This window comes from Peromyscus eremicus, chromosome 3 (genome assembly GCF_949786415.1).
Source record: "Peromyscus eremicus chromosome 3, PerEre_H2_v1, whole genome shotgun sequence".
NCBI lineage: Eukaryota > Metazoa > Chordata > Mammalia > Rodentia > Cricetidae > Peromyscus > Peromyscus eremicus.
In genome coordinates this window covers 15,370,326-15,392,126 of record NC_081418.1, presented here as the reverse complement: position 1 = coordinate 15,392,126, position 21,801 = coordinate 15,370,326, and the positions used below count along the sequence as shown (strand labels likewise).

General features: G+C 40.9%; 2 protein-coding genes across 4 annotated transcripts in view; one reads left to right on the top strand and one right to left on the bottom strand.

The window, feature by feature from the left end:
- Cdk14 (cyclin dependent kinase 14) overlaps positions 1–21,801 on the bottom strand; it is a 573,205-nt gene that overhangs the window by 379,375 nt on the left and 172,029 nt on the right. The gene's annotated exons all lie outside the window — the stretch shown is intronic.
- Positions 6,269–6,959, top strand: LOC131906633 (large ribosomal subunit protein eL15). Its single transcript, XM_059257309.1, has one exon. It carries the CDS (start codon positions 6,298–6,300, stop codon positions 6,910–6,912), a length of 615 nt encoding a protein of 204 aa, XP_059113292.1. The 5' UTR covers positions 6,269–6,297; the 3' UTR covers positions 6,913–6,959.

The following is a 21,801-nucleotide window of genomic DNA, read 5'->3' as shown; positions in this document are numbered from 1 at the left end:
TACCTCTGATGTAACCGGTGTGGGCTCGGGGAAGGGGTAAAAGCACCTGCATTTTGAAAAATTCCTTTGGTGATTCTAATGTCTAACCATGGCTGAAAAAAAGCTTCTCATAGTTGTTCTTCCTTGGCCTCGTCCCTTACACTGATGTCTCCTTGTCACTATAAACATACAAAATTGTACTGATATTGTGAGTCCCTCTGTGCCTCAGCTGAAAGCTTCTTGCTAACCCTCAGCTGCCTGCTCCTTCTCAAGCTTGGCTGTCAGGAAGCACAAACGACCAGATGTGCTGTATTAGTGCTAAGCAGATCAGGACACTCCCTACCCCATTCTAGAAACTGAGCATAGCCTAAGCATTCATTGAACTGTGACAGCCACAGAACACTGTAAACTCAGACTGACTGAACCAAAGAGTATACCCTCTGAGTTGTCCTCAAGGACCCTGAAATTTATCTCTCACCTTTTAAAATAGGATTCAGGAGTATGTTTTCTCTCTAATAAACTCCAACCTGTTAACAGGTACCCAGTGCCCATGCCTCTAAGCATTGATTCTATATTTCAATCCTACTTATGACAGGCATTGGCCACCTAGCGCCCTCTGTTCTCATCCTCAAAAGAATAAAACACTGAACACAGGGAGGCCAACACTGTACTTTCTGGCACTGCACTCTGGACCCAAACTACCCTCATTTCAGTGCCCTTGGCTTCAAGTGTCTGTGTCTCTCTGTCTATCTCTCCGTCTCTTTGTCATCTCTCCCCCAACTCCACTTTCCCAATCATGTTTGATGCTCACGCTCCTATCCAGGCCTTGTTCATGCTCCTATTACAGCCAGGCCTCAGCTCTCCATCACTGATAAGTACACTGATATTCTACTCTGCTACTAAACTAGTCAGGAAAATCTCTGCACAGCACAATTTAACTCACAATTGCTCACTTTGTAAAAGAGGTGCTGAAATAGCACACACTAGAGTCTCTACAGCTCTTTGGTTACTTAACCAGCCTTTATCAAAACACCCTGCCTACAGCAAATCCAACTTCTCAGAACTTTCTTTCCTACCAATACATAACCAAATACATCTATCAACAATTACAGGCAAGAAAATATGCTTACTAGTTACATGAGTTCACTAGCCTATTAGCGCTACACAGTTTAACACTCTCAAGAGAAAAATTTATTCAAGTATAGCACCATTTTTTCAACCTCTTAACCTCTATTTTACTTGATAATTGTTCAGAATCTAAACAATATTCTTTTCCAAGTGTTCGAGGAGGGCATGCAGGAGAAAAGCCAGATTGATGTCCTCAGGTCTGTTTCACAAGATCCATTGTTCTGAACATTCAAACACATCAAGACTACTAGTATCTTTCAGTTTTTCATAATTTCCACAGAAAGTTGACAGTTAAATAAAAATCTCAAGTACAGACTTCTTTAAAATTCTACAGAACAGTCATCTCTGGTCTGAAAACAAGTCTTTAGAGCACCACCGTGTGGCACACATCTGACTGTGCACCACCGTGCGGCACACATCTGTCAGTACAAGTCCCTCCTGTGTCTGCTGTGCACTTGGGGACTGAGTCAAACGCTCCTCGGTAGCAGTGATACAAGCAAAAGGGAAGGTAAGTAATTGCATCTGTTCTTTGTGCTCTCTACTGCAGCAGCATCTTCTGTAAGTGGACTTGGGGCCTGAGCTCCTCAAAGGACTTCCTGCATCTCAGACTAGGGCAATCTGGACTCGTCTGGTCTGGTTGAGTTTGAAGACACTGTCATCATTTACCTTGATACATTTACCTTGATACATGACTTTCTGCTGGATTGGGGTAGAGGACTGTAAACTTCTCAGGACTCTGAGGACAAGTATCTCCGAGGTCCAAGGAACCCCTCTGGGAGATCAAGAAGCACCCACAAATGGCTGTTGAGAAGATTACCAGCTAGTAGGGGAGATGAGACGCTACCCAGCAACCCAAACACATGACAGACAAAGGCAACAATTTTAGTTTGTCTCTGTTGCTGTGATAAATACTAGGACCAAAAGCCACTTGGGAAAAAAGGGTTTATTTGGCTTATAAGTTAGAGTCCACCACGGACCAGAAAAGGACCATAACGACTGATGAAAATGTCTAACCTCATTAGAAAGAAATAGTTTCTTATCAGGAAGCTTTACGGATTCCCTCAAAGTGAGACCTGAAACTTACTGTGCAATATTCACTCATAAAAACACAACACACATGGACTCATGCACACCGAAAAATAAGAATGATGAGAAGCTAAGTCAGAAACTCACCAAATACGGAGAAAAAAAAAAAAAAAAAGCAGAGATAGGGTTGTTGTTTTTTTTTCTTTTGTTTTGCCCTCTTCCTGTTTTCAAGCACACTTGTCTGGAGAAACACATCACATTTCTCACTTCTGGAGAAATCACATTTTCTCTCTCTGAGGTCAAGGGGCCACTTTAAACGAATTGTCATCTTCAGCAGATTTTTTTTTCCTCCCCGCTCCCCGACGGAAAATGTTTCCAATGAGCCAAAAAGAAAGGGTTCTACTTCCTGATGATATTATCTCTTTCCCCAAACCTAGGTGGCTTCTTCTGCTCTGGCCAATTCTTAATAATCACATCTCAATCCTATCAAAGAATGAAAGGCAAATCTATTCATCCATCACTTTCTTTTTGAAAAGTATTACTACAGTCTCATAAGGATAGTGAGCCATGACCTGAGCTGGGGCTAACGGGCAGCAGATAGAGCCTGAGGTTCAACCTTACAGCTCTTCTGGCCTCCCAGTCTAGTTCCCATCTATCTAACAGAGCCATAGTGTGCCCTGGTCCTGGCCCTGGCCCAGGCCCACACATTGAGTGTGAAGGCATGTTCTCACTCTCAGGATGAAAGCCTCCCTACAGAAAGCAGATGAGATGCACCAGAAAGCACATCGCAGATTCATTGCAATGTTCTGAAGAGTCCCCTAATACTCATTGCCAACTGGTGTTCACCACAGAGACCTTGCTTTTCCCATTCAAAAAGAACCATACAAAATTAAGTGAAGTTTAGAGCCACAGTATAAAGCAATTAATGCAGCCCTGAACAGTCATTATGACAGGGTATTCAGAGTTCAGAGTATCCTCTACCCATTCTCACAAAGACCAAAACACACACACAGCCCTGCAGTTTACGTTCCTACCAACACAGAAAACCAATATTTTCTTTCTGGTGGTTACCTGCAAAGACTCATGGAAACTAGCAAAGGAAACCTCACATTAACCTTGTGAAAAGGCTTCAGACCAGAGTAAGCCAGGAGGACTGGAGGAGGAGGAACTTTTCTCCAATAAAAAGGAATTGATTTCATAATTACGATGGAAAACATTAAATATATTCAAACTGAAATTTAAAATACTATCCAGTACAGGCACATTTTTTTTGCTATGGTTTAAATCTTTTATGGTAAGTGAACTTCACAACAGTGCTATTCAGCACCACAAATGACCTCAAGCTAAAAGAGAGTGTCCCTTAAAATGGTTTGTTTAGAAGCAAGTTAGGTGTTAGCCTAAAGCTGAGAAATTTACCTGCACCTGTTAAAGACAGAGATTAATCTTAATTCACACACTGCTGAAAAGATATTTTAAAAAGACCATTATAAAGATGCCTATCATTGGTAAAAAGAAAGATAGAAGCTTGTCTTACTTCTAAAACCTTGCAATAGGACCAGAGTACAAAGTTAGCCTGATTTGGGATGAACTGGTGTCATACACAGTCAAGAAGTTACAATAAATAGATAGATAGATAGATAGATAGATAGATAGATAGATAGATAGATAGATAGATAGATAATGAAAGAAATAAAGATCCTGTAGTGCAGCTCAGCTCAGTACAGGATACTACACTCCCTAGCACCTGTGTGCTTCCAGTTCCGTCTCTAGCACTAAAAACAAGACAAAGCTAAACCAGGAGGGGAGTGTCTTCAACTCAAAAACCACCGAGTTCCTGAATCCCTTGGTAATGTGCTTATAAAGCATCACTAACTTTTGTAGAGTGGCAGGTCCTACTTCCACCGTCTCACTTCCTCCCTACAACCCCTCACGATAATCGATACACTATGAGCTCACTTTCTGGAGGAAATGAGGTACACAGTGGCTCAGAGGATTGGGAGTGCAGCTCTGAGCCTTGGATCTAGGTCAGTCCTCTTGTAAACTTGGGGAAGTGATAATCAAAACTGCCAAGGGAGGTCTGAAGAGCACTCAAAGCTCTTCACTCATCAGACACACACTGCTTCTACCAGCCATTTCTTCCCAAGATACTCATGACCAAATTATTTCATCTTTATGTGTTCGAGTGTGTATGTGTTTGTATGCGTGTACGCCCACATGCTTGTGTGCCTGAGCTCGATGTGTGTGTTCATGTACGGAGGATATGTACATGTCATGGTATACATGTGGAGATCAAAGGGTAACCTTAGGTATTGGTCCTTGTCTTCCACACTGTTTATGACAAGGGCTCTTATTCACCATGGCATATACTGAGTGGTTATCTCAAGGCTTTGGAGGATTCCCATGATAAGTCTTAAAGGAATGACTAAGGACATACTGTATGGGCCTGGCAACCATGTGGGGACAAGAACTGTGAGACTGCATGCCTCTGAGATGGCCTGGCTAGATATTACTCTAATGGGAGTATCACATTCTCAGTGACAGTAAATAAAAATCAAATTATTTTCAGGACAAATGTGCTAGCAGATTTTACTCCATGAACACAGAGAGATGACTTGAGACCTGTGAAAACCAAAGCTTAATATCCAAGTGTACAGCTGAAAAAAAAAAAAATTCCTGTGTCCTGGCTCTAAAGTTCTATCCCCTACAGGCATCATTCAGAGCCTTGTGTCGTTATGGCTTGGCCTTTGGGAGGTGACTGGATCATAAAGACTCTGACTTCATCAAAGAATTATCCATTTATGGATCTATCGGGTAAAAGGCTGTTGAAAACCAGGGGTCTCCTTGGAGGAAGGATGTCATTGTGGTATATTGTGCATTGTTGCAAGTCCTGTCTTCACTCTCTTTGTTTCCTGGCTAACACAAGCTGAGCATGTTTCTTCTACCAGATGCTTTACCATTATGTACTCCCTCCAACCATTCGGCTAAAGGCAAGCGGGCCAAGAGAAGAAGGCAGAAACCTCTGAGACACAAGCCAAAATAAACCAGTCCTCTCCACGTTGACTCCTGGTATTTTATCACAGCGACAAAAGCCAACACAGGAACTCTCATCATCACACGCTTTCTGATCAAAGCACACCTAAACATTTTCTTCCATTGCCATAGAGTGACATTTATTGGCTGAAGGACTATTAATAGCACTGTGACTGGTGCTAAAGAATAAGTTAATGCAGATGAAGTAAAGGAGACACCAAGAAAAGCAGGAACAGAAATAAGTATTAAATATCCTGACACATGTGGAAAATGAGACTCTAATGATAGGTTCTCTCCCTCATTGCAAACCCTGCTGAGTTCCAAGCAGGGACAGCGAGGACCACAGCCAGGAGCAGGCCAGGCCAGTGAGAGCATGAAAACATACTAAGACACCAAAGGAGGAGTTAATGATTCCTGCTAAACTGGCCTGGCAGGATTCACACACAGGGCAAGCAGGTGACTGGTTGTCTAGGCACAGAGGTGCTCTCATGCACTGGCTTGGAGGGATTCTCGCTAAAACCGGCCTATGTGGGCATGTGAAAGATGGGGGCCAAGATCAAAGCTCAAGCAAGAAGGCTTAAAGAAGCCTGACACTGAGATCATTTCAGATATATAAAGGTTTTCATGGTGTGTCTGCTTTAAATTCGCTTCTAAGACAGAACAATGTGTAAATATGTTAAAAGGACAATGTGTAAACATGTTAAAAGGACAATGTGTAAACATGTTAAAAGAACAATGTGTAAACATGTTAAAAGGAGAGGTAAGACATTTAAATACTGGCATGAGAGCATCCTAACACAAACAAGGGTTCAAAAGTAGAGACAGCAAAGCACAGAGAGCCTAGAGAAAACTGTCATGGGTGGATATGTGTGTGTGTGTGTGTGTGTGTGTGTGTGTGTGTGTGTGTGTGTGTGTGTGTATGTAAACTGAGGATGGAATCAACCACTGAGGTACTGTCCATCTGAAGAAGTTAAATATGTATTTTGAATCTTAAGCAATAAAAGATAATAAACCACATTCATAAAACCTACCAAACATACTATGTGCTGAGTCTAGGTTAAACAAATCATAAAATTAATATCTTTATAAATATAAATGGCCTTTCCTCCGGCGGCAGCCATCAGGTGAGCCAAGATGGGTGCATACAAATACATCCAGGAGCTGTGGAGGAAGAAGCAGTCGGACGTGATGCGCTTTCTCCTGAGGGTCCGCTGCTGGCAGTACCGCCAGCTCTCGGCGCTGCACAGGGCTCCCCGCCCCACCCGGCCCGACAAAGCGCGAAGGCTGGGGTACAAGGCCAAGCAAGGTTATGTCATATACAGGATTCGTGTCCGCCGTGGTGGCCGCAAACGCCCAGTTCCTAAGGGTGCAACTTACGGCAAGCCTGTCCATCATGGTGTTAACCAGCTAAAGTTTGCCCGAAGCCTTCAGTCTGTTGCTGAGGAGAGAGCTGGACGCCATTGTGGAGCTCTGAGAGTCCTGAATTCTTACTGGGTTGGCGAAGATTCCACATATAAATTTTTTGAGGTTATCCTCATTGATCCATTCCATAAAGCTATCAGAAGAAACCCTGACACCCAATGGATCACCAAACCAGTCCACAAGCACAGAGAGATGCGTGGGCTGACATCTGCTGGCCGCAAGAGCCGTGGCCTTGGAAAGGGCCACAAGTTCCACCACACTATTGGTGGCTCTCGCCGTGCAGCCTGGAGAAGGCGCAATACTCTGCAGCTCCACCGTTACCGCTAATACACGTAATGTTTGTAAAATTCATACCAATAAACAATGTAGGAACGTCATGTCTGCTTAAAGGTGTTATTTGTCTATTAAAATGAGTCTGCAGAATGTCATGAAGCTTTATGGAATTATAGCGGTTAAAGTGCAATAATGTTTGAAGACTACAAGTGATGGTGTGTCTTGTTTCTGATAACCTTTTTGTCTTTGCATTACCTACTTAGGGGGTTTAAGTGTATGGTGTTAACACCATGTGGTACCCTGTGTGTAAAATCCTGTAAAAGGAGTCCTAGGACTAGCCCTGTAGATGTGTTTGGTGCATGTGATAAAACCTACAGCTTTATTGGGATGATGCAGTCTTCTAGTTTGCTGAAGTAACTGCTTGGGAGTTTGAGTACAAACTTTTAGAGTTGGGTTTTGCTTAGAAATGAATAGGAAGAGAAGCTTTTCAACCTGTTTGTGAACATGCATAGAAAAGGCAGATGAGTTACAACCCACATTTTGAAAATTGAATCCAGTGTCCCGTTTTCAGAATTAGGTAAGATTGGAAGAGGTTTCATTTTCTGTTGGATCTCTGGAGTATGAGTTTGATGCCAAGTAACCGGTATTGGCACCTGTGTATTTTGAAGTTGGAGACTGAAAATTGGATGGGGTGGGGCATGTTTAGGGGTGGTATGGTAAGGTTGCTCTTGAAAGGGCAAATTGTTTCTCTTAGGGTTTGTAAACTAGTGATGGGTGCCATGTGGGATTCAAGTTAATACCAACCAAGTGAACTTAAAAAGTGATAAAGTTAGTATGCAATCACTAATAAGCTTCTATCCACTAGCCATGTAAAAAGAGTGACTGGGTAGTTAAAGGTAAATCCTAGGCCAGTCAGTTCATCTTGGAGGTAAGAAAAGTCAGTTGGCAGTATGACTTCATTGTTTACAGTCTTCCCTTAGGTAGTGGCTGGGGTTACTTGTCCCTGGTATATTACCTGGGAGTTGTTGACATTTCACAAAGGCCACACATACCACCACATTTTTTGTTTGTGCCATTCCTTGAACTAGTTTCCCTCAGTACATTTTAGTATGGAAGAAATAGATAATTGCCCTTATCACAGATCTGGGCTAGCAGTCTTGATTTTTAAAAAACAAAACAAAAAAACTAACATGCCGTTAAACTGATTTTTTTCTTTTTAGATTTTTAAAGGATTTTATTGATTTCCAGAAAATACTAGACTCAATCTTGGGACCTAGAATTCTTTTCTATTCAGCAAACAAATTGTGTATGCAGGTTGTTCAACTAAAGTAATAAATGTCTGTTAAACAAGTGGAAAAAAAAATAAATAAATGAAGCACACTAAAATATTACATAAATCCCCAGTATGTCAACACCATGGTTATACACATCCAATATAAAATATCTGATCGTAAATTGTGACCACTACAACAAAGAAACGTGAACACACAATTTTCTGAATTCTCCTCTGCTCTGTCCCAGGTGTTTTCTGGGCGAGCACACCCATACTGCTCATGTCTCCACATCGCTTTCCTGCAGAGCTGTTCTGCTGTGCTTTCAGGGTTACAGTGTGAAGGAGACCCACAAGGTCTTACACAAAAGCTACTCCATGAAGTTTTAGCTACCAAATTTAGCTTCTACTAAGAAATCTTAGTTCTTTTCATGTGCGACAGCACAACTTAGCCCCTATGAGAAAAATCCGTGTTGTATGGTTTCTTTCTTGCAACCTAGCTTCAATATTGAAACGAAGTCAACTATCTTAAGTAAGGGTTATATAGCAAACCGCTTCAGAAGACAGATTACAACAGAGTTTTGTTTTATTGTTGCTCACAGAACAAGACATTTAGTTAAGAAGTCACAAAATCAGCTATCCAAACGTCTGTCTTTGTGTGTGTCAGCCTTCATAGTCATCAACAGAAAGCATTCTGGGGTGTTTCCATTTACGTTGAAAGAGAGCATCAAGGAGAATTCTCTGGCCACATGGGCTCAATACATTCAAGAGTAATTAGATATTTGCTCATTTAAAAAAACGTAATGGGTAACTCGTACAATTGTCATGACACACTCCATTTACAGCAGAAAGGAAATCCCCAGCGGTCACTCTGAGAATCCTTCCACTATTGGCCCATGTGAAAATACAGCCCAGAAAAATAAAAATGAGGCTACATAGCTCCTGCTACCAAAGAGTTTTTCTTTTAAAGAAATTGAACCTGAAAGTTGGTAATCTGGGCAGATACACACACACACACACACACACACACACACACACACACACGTGCACACTCACACAAACACACACTTTCTCAAGTCAAGTATTTGCAAAGGTTTAAAAAAGTTTTAAAACACTGGTTAGAAATTGTCTACTTTTTGTCTCTTCATTATTTTCTTTTATGCTTTTCTTGTTAAAATGGAATTCAGTCATAAAAATTATTAGTTTTTATGTTCAAGTGAATACTATTAAAACCAAGATTCTATGTCTATGGTAAACAAATAATACTGTCTAGATTATCTTTCCTGTTTTCTGGGTTTTAGGCAGACACACTCTACGCACTGAGCTACATTTTTAGCATGTTTCTGTTTGTTCTTAAAACCCAGGTTTTAAAGAAAATGCCATTTATTTTCTTTACCAAGATCTTAAAATCCAGAGTAAAATTACTCAACTGAACTTACAGAATTTGACTTTACAAAAGTGAGGGGAAGTGTGTCAGATTATAAATACATCTGCTGAAAATATGACAAGACCACTAATTTTGAGTGACTAAGGAGACAATGTGACTGAATTATATATCTGAAAGGGAGAGAAGGGTCTGTAAACTTTCGGTAGATGGAATGGCTCCAGTTCTGAAGTGCAGTGAGAAAGAGGCAGATTAAAAAGTGGAGATGCCACTTGCAGGGCAGGGCCGTTGCCAATCAGCTGTGTAAATGCAGACCCATCATTCAACCTGCCAACTCTGCTTATCCAACTTACAAACACCACTGCCTCTGCATCCTCTCCGGTATCTCTCTTCCATAGCATACATGGGAGCGTGTTTGAAGAGTGCTGCAGGAATCGCAGTGGTGCAGGCCGGCTGCTATAAGCTGCTAGCATTTCTAAGCAGAAACCTGGCCACACCAGCTTCAAAATGACATTTGTGACTGCTAGCATTTACTGCTCAAAATAACCTCGCATACACTGGTACTCTTCGGGCCTTATCAATGAAATAAGCCCCTCTTAGACCAATGTTAATTCAGTTGAAGTCACAGCAGTCATCAAAAAAATAATTAGCAGCTTAAGAAAGAAATACTCATATGACAGTTTATATAAATATATTACAAAAAAAACATTTCCACTTAAAGCACAAAGAAGTGACTAAAAGTGAAAAGAAAGACCTTGAAATTTTGGCAAGAGTTTCAGGGCACACAATAGAGGCAGAAAGCCATTTTCTCCTCACAGCCCATTTTCAAAGAACATTTAACTACAGTCACAATACACAGCAGAGATATGCTTCAGGTGAGAGTCAAAAAATCTGAATTTCTAATTTACTCAAAATCCCATTTCAAAGACTTTTATTTTTGAAGAATCGCTGTGCTACTATTTCTCTTCTATTTGTGAGGAGTATAACTGGGCCATAACTGTGCTGGTGAGCCAGGAGTTACGTTTGCCATTTACTCTTATGGCAACAAATGAAAAGCGGTAGGAGAAATGGATGCCATGAAATTTTGAGCTGGGGTTCACATAAAAAGGCAGCAATAAAATGGAAACTGTTCTCTAAAACACACAGCCCCCCAGAAAGGAGAAGTGAGCAGCTCTCTCTCTCTCTCTCTCTCTCTTTCTCTCTCTCTCTCTCTCTCTCTCTCTCTCTCTCACACACACACACACACACACACACACACACACGCACACACATCCACCCCAGTGCACAGAATTTCACAAATTACCAGGATGGAATAAGTGAGGAAATAGCTAGGATGTCATTGCAGACTTGCCTAGGGCAGTGGAAATATAGGTAAATGGCTAAAAACAAACTGCACCATTAACATAGGGGCAACATTTGAGACTATTACCAAAGTTGTTAATTTAAGAAGGTAGAATAAGCACAGACTTAACAGTGATAAATGTTAAAAAAAAAAAAAGTCATGTCATATCTGGAGTTGGACTGACTTGTCCTAATTTATGGTGGAGTCAGTTAGCGATGTGATTGTAGTGGATTTTCGACACTATGTGGACATCAGTTTCTTTCTTAGTAAAATGTGGAAAATTGTCTTTTTTCAAAGATTTTCTAAGATTTTTTTAATGATAAATAAAAATGCATTCATTGGGCATGTACTACGGTGATACAGCATTCTAAATGCTCCAGACGTGCTCAGTCAACCATAATCCTCTAGTTTTATAAGAATGACCCAGTGTTAAAACATCCACTTTTATGTGATTAAAGATTCACACAAAAGTAGATGTTACTTTAACAAATCACACTAGCATTAATGTGAGAAATGCCAAGAGTGCAGTCACACACTAAGGCTCCATGGCCTCTCTGCTGCTTAAACAACCATAAATACAAAGGCAGCAGAAATATGAGGATAATTTCCATATGGTCTAAATCCTAAATAAGATGAAGCTGACATCCCAAAACTGTCAGAACAAGGGAGGGAAGACCAATTATCTGAGACATGTGGAAGAAAGTTCAACTGACAGAAATAGGGTTCAAATTCTTCCATCAAGAATATACGAATATATCTGAAGGGTTTCATTAGTCATGTCTTCCCTCCTTTCTACTAACCCCTTCATTCTAGTCTCTCTCTATATTTCTTTCCTATTTGCTCTGAAGCTAAAATGATCTGAACGCCTCAGCTCTCAATCTCTCCCCGAATCAACTCTCAGTCTTCATGCCTCATCGCTCGGAATAGTGGCTTTTACTCTCCATTTTCTTTTCACATTCTCAATCTCCATTCCCACTGGTCCCGTACACACACTTAAAAACACTTTCTTAATGACAAATGTCCTGGCATCCCTTCAGATGCCTCTGAACCTTTGACAAACTACTTGTATCATCAGATCTCTCTTACACTTGCTCACCCACTTAGGATCCCCCATTCTCCTCTCTTGCTAAGTTCCCTCTATTCTCTGCTTCTCTCCTTACTACTCTGTTACTTCACTCTTGTTATTCCATTTACAGATTAAGCAATATTTTAATTAGATAATCCACTATGCTTTTAAGTTGGTCATGCTCCCAGGTGCCCTCAGAACCCTCTAGAGTTTGGCACTGAAACTTCCTAAGATCCGGAAGTTAATTCTTTGTTATTGTTGTTTTCTTTTTTAAAAGTGTCACTGTCTAGTCTATCTCTTTCTCGTTGGGAATTCAGATTGCTAAGGAATCCCAGTAGGCTTCATTTGTAATGCTACCTACTTGCTTTCTCAATATCTCAATTCTCCAGTGTTTCTCCTAAGAGATTTGATCAGACATGCAACAAAAGTCTCTGCTTCCTCTTCTGCTTCTTCGGGGGTTCTTTAGTCCCTTTCTCCAGATTCTGACTTCTATGCTGACTCTAAATTCATTCTCCAGTCTAGCCCATCAGACCAATTAGAAACAACTTCTATGGTATTCTCTACCGGATTACAACAGGGCTTTCAAATATTAACCCAAGTGCCTAATGTTTACAGTTTTCCTCAACTGAGACAATGCTTGTAGATCTGTAAGGTCATGGATTTAAATCCCTGAAAACATCAATCCCAAAGAGGCCATTCTGAACTTGATACTGAATTAGCTTTCATAAACTTCAAAGGACTCATTTATGCAGGGAAGTGTCTGTTTCCTTGGAATGCTAGAAAGAAAGAACATAGTTGCTCAGGAATCAACCATAAAAAAAAAATGACAAATGTTTTATGCCTGAGATCTTCAAACAATTTCCTTTCTGTCTGAGACTTTTTAAGCTCAGATATTTTATTGGTTCAAAGCCAGTAAGCTCATATCACATTTCCCATTTTCAGATTCTACAGACAGAGATATATATCATTCCCATTGCTCCAGGATGAAACCACAAACACAGCCTTGAAGTTGAACTTCTCTGGAAACCCATGCACACTTGGGAGAAGGGTCATTCCTTTCTCTAAAGACCCTCCCTTCTTTCCATCCTCTACTCTACTATGATATTCTGTATTTCAAATTCTCTGATGGAAACAATGTCCATAATACAATCTTAAACTGATTATTCAATGTAAATATTAATACTAGAAATTTCAGGAGCTTGTTTATCTTTCTATCATTACTACTAATAGCACATATATGTGGTTTTGAGTTCATGCTAAATAGATAGTAAACATTTGACTGAATTCATTGATGGTTCACCTTATCGGCTATGGACTCAAATAGCACCTAGTTCAGCTAAGCTTACTCAGGAATTCCTGTTTCAAATGTCCAGCTATTGATGCTATCTTTAATTATTTGAGACACATCATTAAGTTATGAGTAATCAATGATATGAGAGGTCACTTGAATTTTAGCCTGGTCATTTTTCACAAAAATCATAAAGTTGAGCATGTATACCATGTGCAAGAAAACTTTTCAAACTAATTGAGAAGTTTGAATTAAACAGTAAGTGACAATCACAAATAATTCAAAATGCTTCTACAGTCATTGAAATGAATGCCTTTGAATCTTCAATTTGACCCTAAAATAAACAAACTACTTTAGTCCAATTTTGTTTTAGGGAAAAATAGTCTACCAACTTTCAAAAAGCATTAAGTACTATATAAGTAAGATTATCATATAATTTTTTCATGCAAATGAAGACAATATTTATAGTAAAAAAGAAGTGATGACTACTGGTGACCAAAGACAATAAACGTAAATCAGGACTCAAACAAACAAATCAGGAAACAGGTCCCGTTCGAAACAACAAATCTTGGGCAAATAGACCCTTCCTCTTCTACACAGAGTATCTAAAAACTTAATGGAGCTAATTTCCAAAGGATAAGTGCTCAGAGAAGAAAACTGTGCAAGAGGAGAGGCAAGAATGGAATTCAGATTAAAATAAAACCCAAATCCATATGAGGCTTTTAAACATGGCCCCAAAGCTAATTCATGCTCCCCATTGAGTGCAGCCTGTGTTCTCTACCCATGAATATGCTCTCTTTGAACATTTGATCAATAGAATGGGTAAACAGGGCACCATACATTAAACTATTGGCCAACCTCAGTTAACAGTGCTGTTCAAATCCTCACTGATTTTTCCATCTGCTTGAGGAATGAATCACTGACAAAAGAGCAAAGATCGCTACAACAGGAAACTATTCTGTCCTCTGAAAGTTCCATCTATTCCCACCTTCCATATTTTGATATTATTTATTTTGTTTTCTGGCACATAGACATTTCTTGAGGAATTGGCCCTATTATCATTATGTAATGGTCCATTCATCCCTGAAAATCTTCTCAATTACCAAAAATCTGTTTAGGCTGAAACTAACATGGCTACTTCATCTTTCTATTATTTGTTAACAAGGTAAATTTTCACTCTGTCCATTCACTTTTCATCTGAGCTTCTATATTCAGGGGATTTGTCTTTGACAGCATATAACTGACTTTTGGTTTTGTCCATTTAGAGTCTTTTAATTGGTGCATTTTGACCACTCATATTAAGTCATTTTGATTGAGTTGTAGGAAAATCTATTGTGTTTGTAACTATTTTCTGTCCATTTGCCCTTCTGATGTTTCTTCTCTTTCTGACTTTAACTGGGAATTTTATATGATCCTATTTTATGCCTTCCCATATCTTATGCATTCTTAAAATTTTATAATGATTGCTCTAAAATGTATAACATATGGTTTTAACCAATCTAAGGCCATTTTTATATAACTGGATCACATCAGATATTACACAGAAACCTAATTTCAGAGAATCTCCTACTACATTATTATCTCCTACCCCTTCTAAGATTGATGGCAATCATTCCACTTGTCCATATTACCATTTCACTATCTAGTGGCTTAATGGCTTCAGTGATTGTGCTGTAAGTAATCAGATGCTGGTACAAACAACTGAACACCCATATCTCTCTCTATACAGATCAGGACAGTGGCTTGTCCTGGGACAGTTCTCTTGGTTATCTGAGAGGTGAGAAAAGACACTCACTTCTAGGTGCCTGTTTTTCTTTGTAAGGACAATGCTCAAGCCATTTAATTGGCAGCAGTGAGACCTTAAGTCTCTCTATGTCCTCGAATGCCCACTGTACCATTAGAAAACCCAGATCATGTGAAGAACCAGCACCAGCGTTCAGCCACGTAGTGAACCACTATGCCAGTGGTCTCTTGTATCCCAGTCAAACTGCACCAAACAACCAACATGACCTGAAATAATCTTTTTATATCCAGCCATTTCCCAACTGCAGGCACATGATAATAGATGATAGTTGTTTTAAGACTCATTTTGGATGATTGATATTTGTGTTACATAAACACAAATATGCAAGGATAATCCTCAAGGTCTGTAGACTTCTCAAAGTGCCCTGTACTATTTCACAGCCATTGCCACATTTCTTTCTTAGTCTTTCTTAGTCTGCAGAACATATCCAATTCTATTTCACCAAGAGCTCTTCTACCTTGAGGTCTGGTCTGAAATACATTTTTCCACACTGGCTGGCAAAAACGAAAACAAAAAGACAAAAAAAAAAAAAACCCTTTTTCTTTCAGACCATCAGCATAATGTCCCTTCTCAACAAGGTTCCCAATGTCTGCCCATATATATCATGCCTTCCCCTTCCCCCCCCCACTCTTTTTCACTGTTCACAGTTCCTTCACACTATTTGCAAGTATAGACATGCCTATCTACTGACTCAGTAATTCCTGCCTTCTCCCATTAGATGACAGGCTCCATGAAAAGAGGGCCTACGAGTTTTGTTCACTATATCCCCATTGTACACAGAACACAGTAAACACTTAGTCAGAAACTCAGAGAAATGAGCTCTTTTAGACAGATCCTGTCTCTGTGCATCCCATGGTTTAGAGCACGGTTTATCAATCTCAGGACTACTGACATATTGCCAAATACTTCTTAGTTACAGGAGATGGTCTTATTAATTTATGAGATATTTCGTGGCAGTGTCTTGTGTCCACTACCTCCTCCTAAGCAATGAAAACACAATAAACTTCCAGACTCTATCAAATGTATCCTGGCAGGCAAGTGAGAGTCACTGGCTCCCAGTAGTAAGGTGCTGCTACCTAGCATCCTGATTCAAACTACTAAGGATGCTACTCGGGATGATGGCTGAAGCATTGCAGCCTTCCTCTTACTCTCCTGGGCCCTAAACAGAGACTCTAGGACCCTCACACTGTGAAGCGTAATCATTTCAATAATCGAGACTTTCCATAGTTAATCTTTCAAAAAGAATTAGAGAAGACACTAACACTGACTTCAGTATATTGTTTTGAGGGTGTCCCAATGAAATGATCAAAGAACCCAATCAAAAAAGGCTAACAGAGGCCACTGCACTTAAGCACTGTCTAATAGAAAGTTGTTCCTGCTCATGTTATTCTAATAATTGAAATCGTGCTTCTTGCTTAAACAATAACCTTACTGTTGCTTTTGTCAAAAAGATTAGGCACTGTTTGTTTTATCTGCTGCAAGTTAAATGAAGCCAGCTGTACCAATGAACCAAACTCCAATGTCTGCATTCTTCTTCCGAAGGAGATCGGGGCTGGAATCGGCAATTCGAGAAAGCTTTAATGTTTCTGAAAAATAAAACTAGCAGATGTGAGTGGGTGGACTGTTATCCTCCTTGGAATAGGTAAGAATAAGAGCCCTATTTTTCAACTTTCCCCTATACACAAAGAACACTAAAATCACATGACAAACCTCATTTATTACATAGCTACTCTATATAAATCCCATTTCTCCTATTGTACACTGTAATACCATATTGTGTGCATTAAGTCACAAAACACACACAGTTGTGTGCTGTAGTGCCATTTTCATACCCTACAACTAATAGGGTTGGTCCCAGTTTGATCTTTGAAACAAGTTGCAGACAGCTTAGGCCCATAGACCCCAAATCTAAAAGGCATTCGGGACAGATTTAATTAAAAACAGACAGAAGCATCCCAAACAATCCTCAAGATGTGATCCAATGTGCCTTTCTTCTGCACCGAGCTCCTATCTATGGACAGGCAACCTCTGGGGACAATCGATGTATAAAAAGCTAAGGTTGGAATGCCAATAAACCTGGAACCCAGTGTTTTCCATCTAGGGATTTCTGATTTTTATAGTTCTTCCAACTCCTTCTGATAGTATTTCAATGGCGTTGACCCAGAGGGCAAGCAGTAAGAACTCTGTCTGTAATCTCACACATTCTGGAAAGGTGGTCAGCTGCTGCTGCTGCCTTTCTCTTCCTGTGCTTGTTTTAATTAAAGCATTCCTTCCCCCTGTTTCTCCCTGGGGCTTTGAAGAGCTCTTTGAAATGCATTTAGTACACATCAGTCTGGGTTTGGCTACCCTCTCAATTTATGAGGTCGTTTAATTTCAAGTTCAATTATTCAGCACAAATTGGCAGAATGAAATGCTAAAGAAGATTGACACTTTCAATCACATAAATCTCACGTTACATAAAGTGAGCAAATTCCTCCATTGTTCTTATTGACCTCTGAGATAACAATTTACTGCTGGCACAAACCAGTGTGGGCAGGTTCCTCAGAAGCAGCTTAGCAAGCTCCTGAGGAGGGAGGCCTTGGCATCTTCACAGCCACAGAAACTGAGGATAAGCTGAGAAAATGATTGGTGATCATGACCATCTGTGGGGTGACTTAGACAGATAAGCCCCACACTTCAGTTCCAGAGGTAGAACAAAGAGGTTGTTGTTCTTTCTCTGAATGTCACACAAAGTCTGGGAAGATCAGAAGCAAACACAGTCCTACCTGTTTACCATCCTGCCTACTCAGTTGCAGAGAGCAGAGGTTGATGACTTTACCATGCACGTGGGATCCCACATGTGAGTGTAAAGAGAAGTCAGGTTCGCTCTGACAACAGCACCAAACGGAATATGAATATGCACATCTCATTTGGGGAGCTGATGTGGTAGGAGGTGTAGCCAGAGTTTTTCTGGTCCTGCCTGGCCCACGGTCAGGACAAATCTCTCTAACCTGCCAGTCCCACAGCATCTCAGACTTAACCAAGTAAACACACAGAGACTTATATTGCTTACAGACTGTATGGCCATGGCAGACTTCTTGCTAACTGTTCTTATATCTTATATTAATCCATTTCTATAAATCTATACCTTGGCTTACCGGCATCTTCACATGCTGCTTGTCATGGCGGAGACTGGCAGTGTCTCCCTTCCTCAGCCTTCCGCTTCCCAGAATTCTCTTCTCTGCTTGTCCTGCCTATACTTCCTGCCTGGCCACTGGCCAATCAGTGTTTTATTTATACAGAATGATATCCACAGCAAGGAGGCCTTAGCTCTATTTACAATAACCACGCATTCATGGGTACCCACACAAGCCACATCAATCCTTCCAAACTATATTGCTTAGCTTAAAACAAATTCCACTTTAATACTCAATTACTTTTGCTTAGTCAAAATCTGCACAATATCAAAATAAATCCATTTGCTTTTATTTTTGAGACCTTCGGGGTTCAACAAATTTAGGCTTAATACCAAAAGATTAAAATCTTATATTTTCATGGGGAGTTGAGATCGGCCACAAAAGGGAACCATGAGGAATCCCACAAGGAACACGGTGATGAGGCAGGCTTGGTTTGCCAGCACAGAAGCTATGGCTTCACATTTCAAATTCTGCAGTCAACAATAACCTTTCTCGTTTTTCCCTTTTGAAATACCACACCAGTTTAGCTAGACCTGTCTAACTAAATGCTAGTTTATACAGGACATAGAAATCTCACCTTATAGAAAATAACTGATGCACCTGTACCATCTCTCTTCAAGATCAAGTTCTACCCTAAAGCCATCAGTCATTAAACAAAAGGCTGATGGTGAAGTACAGTATACCTCCTCGTGAGCTGCTGGTGAAGTACAGTATACCTCCTAGTGAGCTGCTGGTGAAGTACAGTATACCTCCTCGTGAGCCGCTGGCCAGGGAGGCTCTAGAAGCCACAAAGTCATACAGACTCTTGCCATTTCTCTGAGAAGCCACACACCTCAGGATGAGAAGACACCCCACACCTTGACTGTGCCACAAAGCAACCAGGATGGAACGGAGGAGCTGGCAGCTTTGTCCTCAACAGCATCAGCTGGTGTCCTGAGCTATGAATCCTAGGAGCTGTGGCATCTACCTGCCAGGCAAGACGTGGTCATCTGCTGCAGCAGTAGCATGACTGTTGTGGGGATAACCAATTGCTTTAAATAGATTTGAGGCCACTCCACAAATATAAACCCGTAGCTGTTACCTTACACCCAGTCAAAATCCCATGGCTGGAGGCCATAGGCGCTAGCAGAAGGACTTAATACTGTTTCTCAGCTAAATGGACACAAACTGTCTTCTGAATGAGTATTTATCTTTATACACACAGACAAATACTCCTCTCAGTCTCGATCAAAGAAGTCTCTTTTTCTAGTGGCTAAACCAAATTGGTTACAAAACAACATCGGAAGTAATGCATCTAGGAGAGGGACTGGCAGGAGGAGGAGAGGAGTATCATAGGGAACCAGAGGAGGTGGAATGTTTGGGGAGAGAATAATGAGAATCTATTATGTACATGGATGAAAATGTCAAAGAACTACGATGGTGACGATGATGACGATGATGACGATGATGATGATGATGACGATGATGATGATATTAAGTTTCCTAAGGGCAAATCCACATCTAGTCCTTTTCTCCTACACCATTACTTCCATTATCAGCTTGACTGGACTTGGAATCCCTAAAAGGCACAGCTCTGGGTAAGTATGCCTGAGTCTTTCTGAGAAGGGGAGGCCCACCCAGAATGTGGACAGCACCATCCCATGGGCTTACATCCAAGACTAAGTTAAAAAACGAACAATAAAGCAGGCTGAGCACCAGCATTCACAGTTCCCCGCTTCCTGACTGTCGCCATGTGACCAGTCCCTGCCATGGCCAGCTGTGGCTGTACCCCCTCACGCTGTGAGCTCCCTCAAGCTGCTTTTCTCAGTTATTTTGCCATAGCAGTGAGTAAGTTAACTAATGCAGCACTGAAGGGGATAATTATAAATAAACACAACACACATTGGTAGAATAAACTCTAAAAATATTAACAAGGACTAGCAAAATAGGTCAGTAGTAAAGTCCATAGCTACCACGCCTGACTGAGTTTAATCTCAGGACCCACATGGTGGAAAGAGTGAACTACCTCCCACAAGTTCTCCTCCACATACACACCACAGCCACACAAAAATAAATGAACAAATATTTTAAAATATATATTAATGAGTCCTGGCCCAGGAAAGTGGTGCACACCTGAAATCCATAGCATTTGGGAGCAAAAGGCCACAAGGATTACTGAAAGTTCAAGGGCAGCCTAGTCCACATAGTAAGTTCCAGAGCAGCCTAGACTAAGCAGTGAGGCCTTGACTTAAAAACCTAATTAAACATGGTAAGGTCAAAATACAGAGACCCACAGCCAGACATTACAGAGGGGCAGTGAGAGGAGAGACCTTGGAATACTCAGCTCTAAATGGGATGTCTCCATCAAACGCCTCCTCTCAGGGTCAGGGAAATCCACAGAAAGGAAAGGGGGGGAGGGAAGTGCAAGGGCCAGAGGAGATGGAGGACAAGGCCCTCTGAATCAACTGAGCAAGGCTCATATGAGCTCACACAGACTGAAGCAGCAAGCACAGGGCTGACTCTGGTCTGCACCAAGTCTTCCACATATAGAGTTCAGCTTCCAGCTTAGTATTCTTATGGACTCCTGAGAGTCTGAACAAATGGATCTCTGATTCTCGTGCCTCCTCTTGGGTTCTTTTCCTTCTGTTGGTTTGACTTGTCCAACTTCGATATGGTGGGTTTTGTTTTTTCTTATTATATTTTACTGTATTACATTTTGTTATTATCTCTTAAGCACCTGTTCTTTTCTAGTGAGACAGAAAGGGAGTGAATCTGGATGGAGGAGCAGGCTGGGAGGAATAGAAGGAGGAGCAACTGTAATCAGGATATACTGTATGAGAAAAGAATCTATTTTCAATAAAAGAGAAAAATGGTTAAGTTCAGAGCTTTAAAAAAGAAGATGCATTGTCTACCCCCCACAAGAGCCACAGACTATCTTAATAAGCCCCAGAACTCAGCATAAGAAGCCATCTTTTGGGTTGTTGGTCAGTTGTCCAAGAGACTCCCAAAACATTATATGCTATTGATAACATCCTTGGATGCCCCACAAAAGTAGAAAATTAGTCTATTGCTGAAGACACCATGCATCTCAGACACAGGGCCCAGAGGACCTGAGCTTGATCTGACCTGAAAACTTTCTACCTGAGTACTAACTAGCTTTCATGGTACCAGAAGGTACATGGCAAGCTTCCAAGGAGGGATACAACCAACAGTCCTACCAAGCTATGGTGCCTATGAAATACAACAATGACCAGGATATCAGCATGGTCCCATAAGGATGCAATAGCAGCACTCACACTTGGGTGGTACCAGATCTCTGGTTGGAGTGAAGGCCTGTTAAATAAGAGGAAAATTATACCTTGATACTGGAAAACTAGCTTGTAGGGCCCTGGCTCCCCATATTGAGTAAACTGTTGCCTGCTTGCCGATCTTGACCAGATGTCCTCCCTATGCTGATTCCCTGCAGGTTTCCTTCTTCCTGAACGCTCACTGGAGGTTCCTTGTTTGTGTATCCTGCATTTGGTGTACACAACTTAGATGCAAGAATGTAGAACATTGGGTAGCGAACTTCTGCCCTCCGGGGTTCCTCCATTGGGCTGTAAGCCTGTATTTAAGGTTTCCTCCCTCCTTCAAT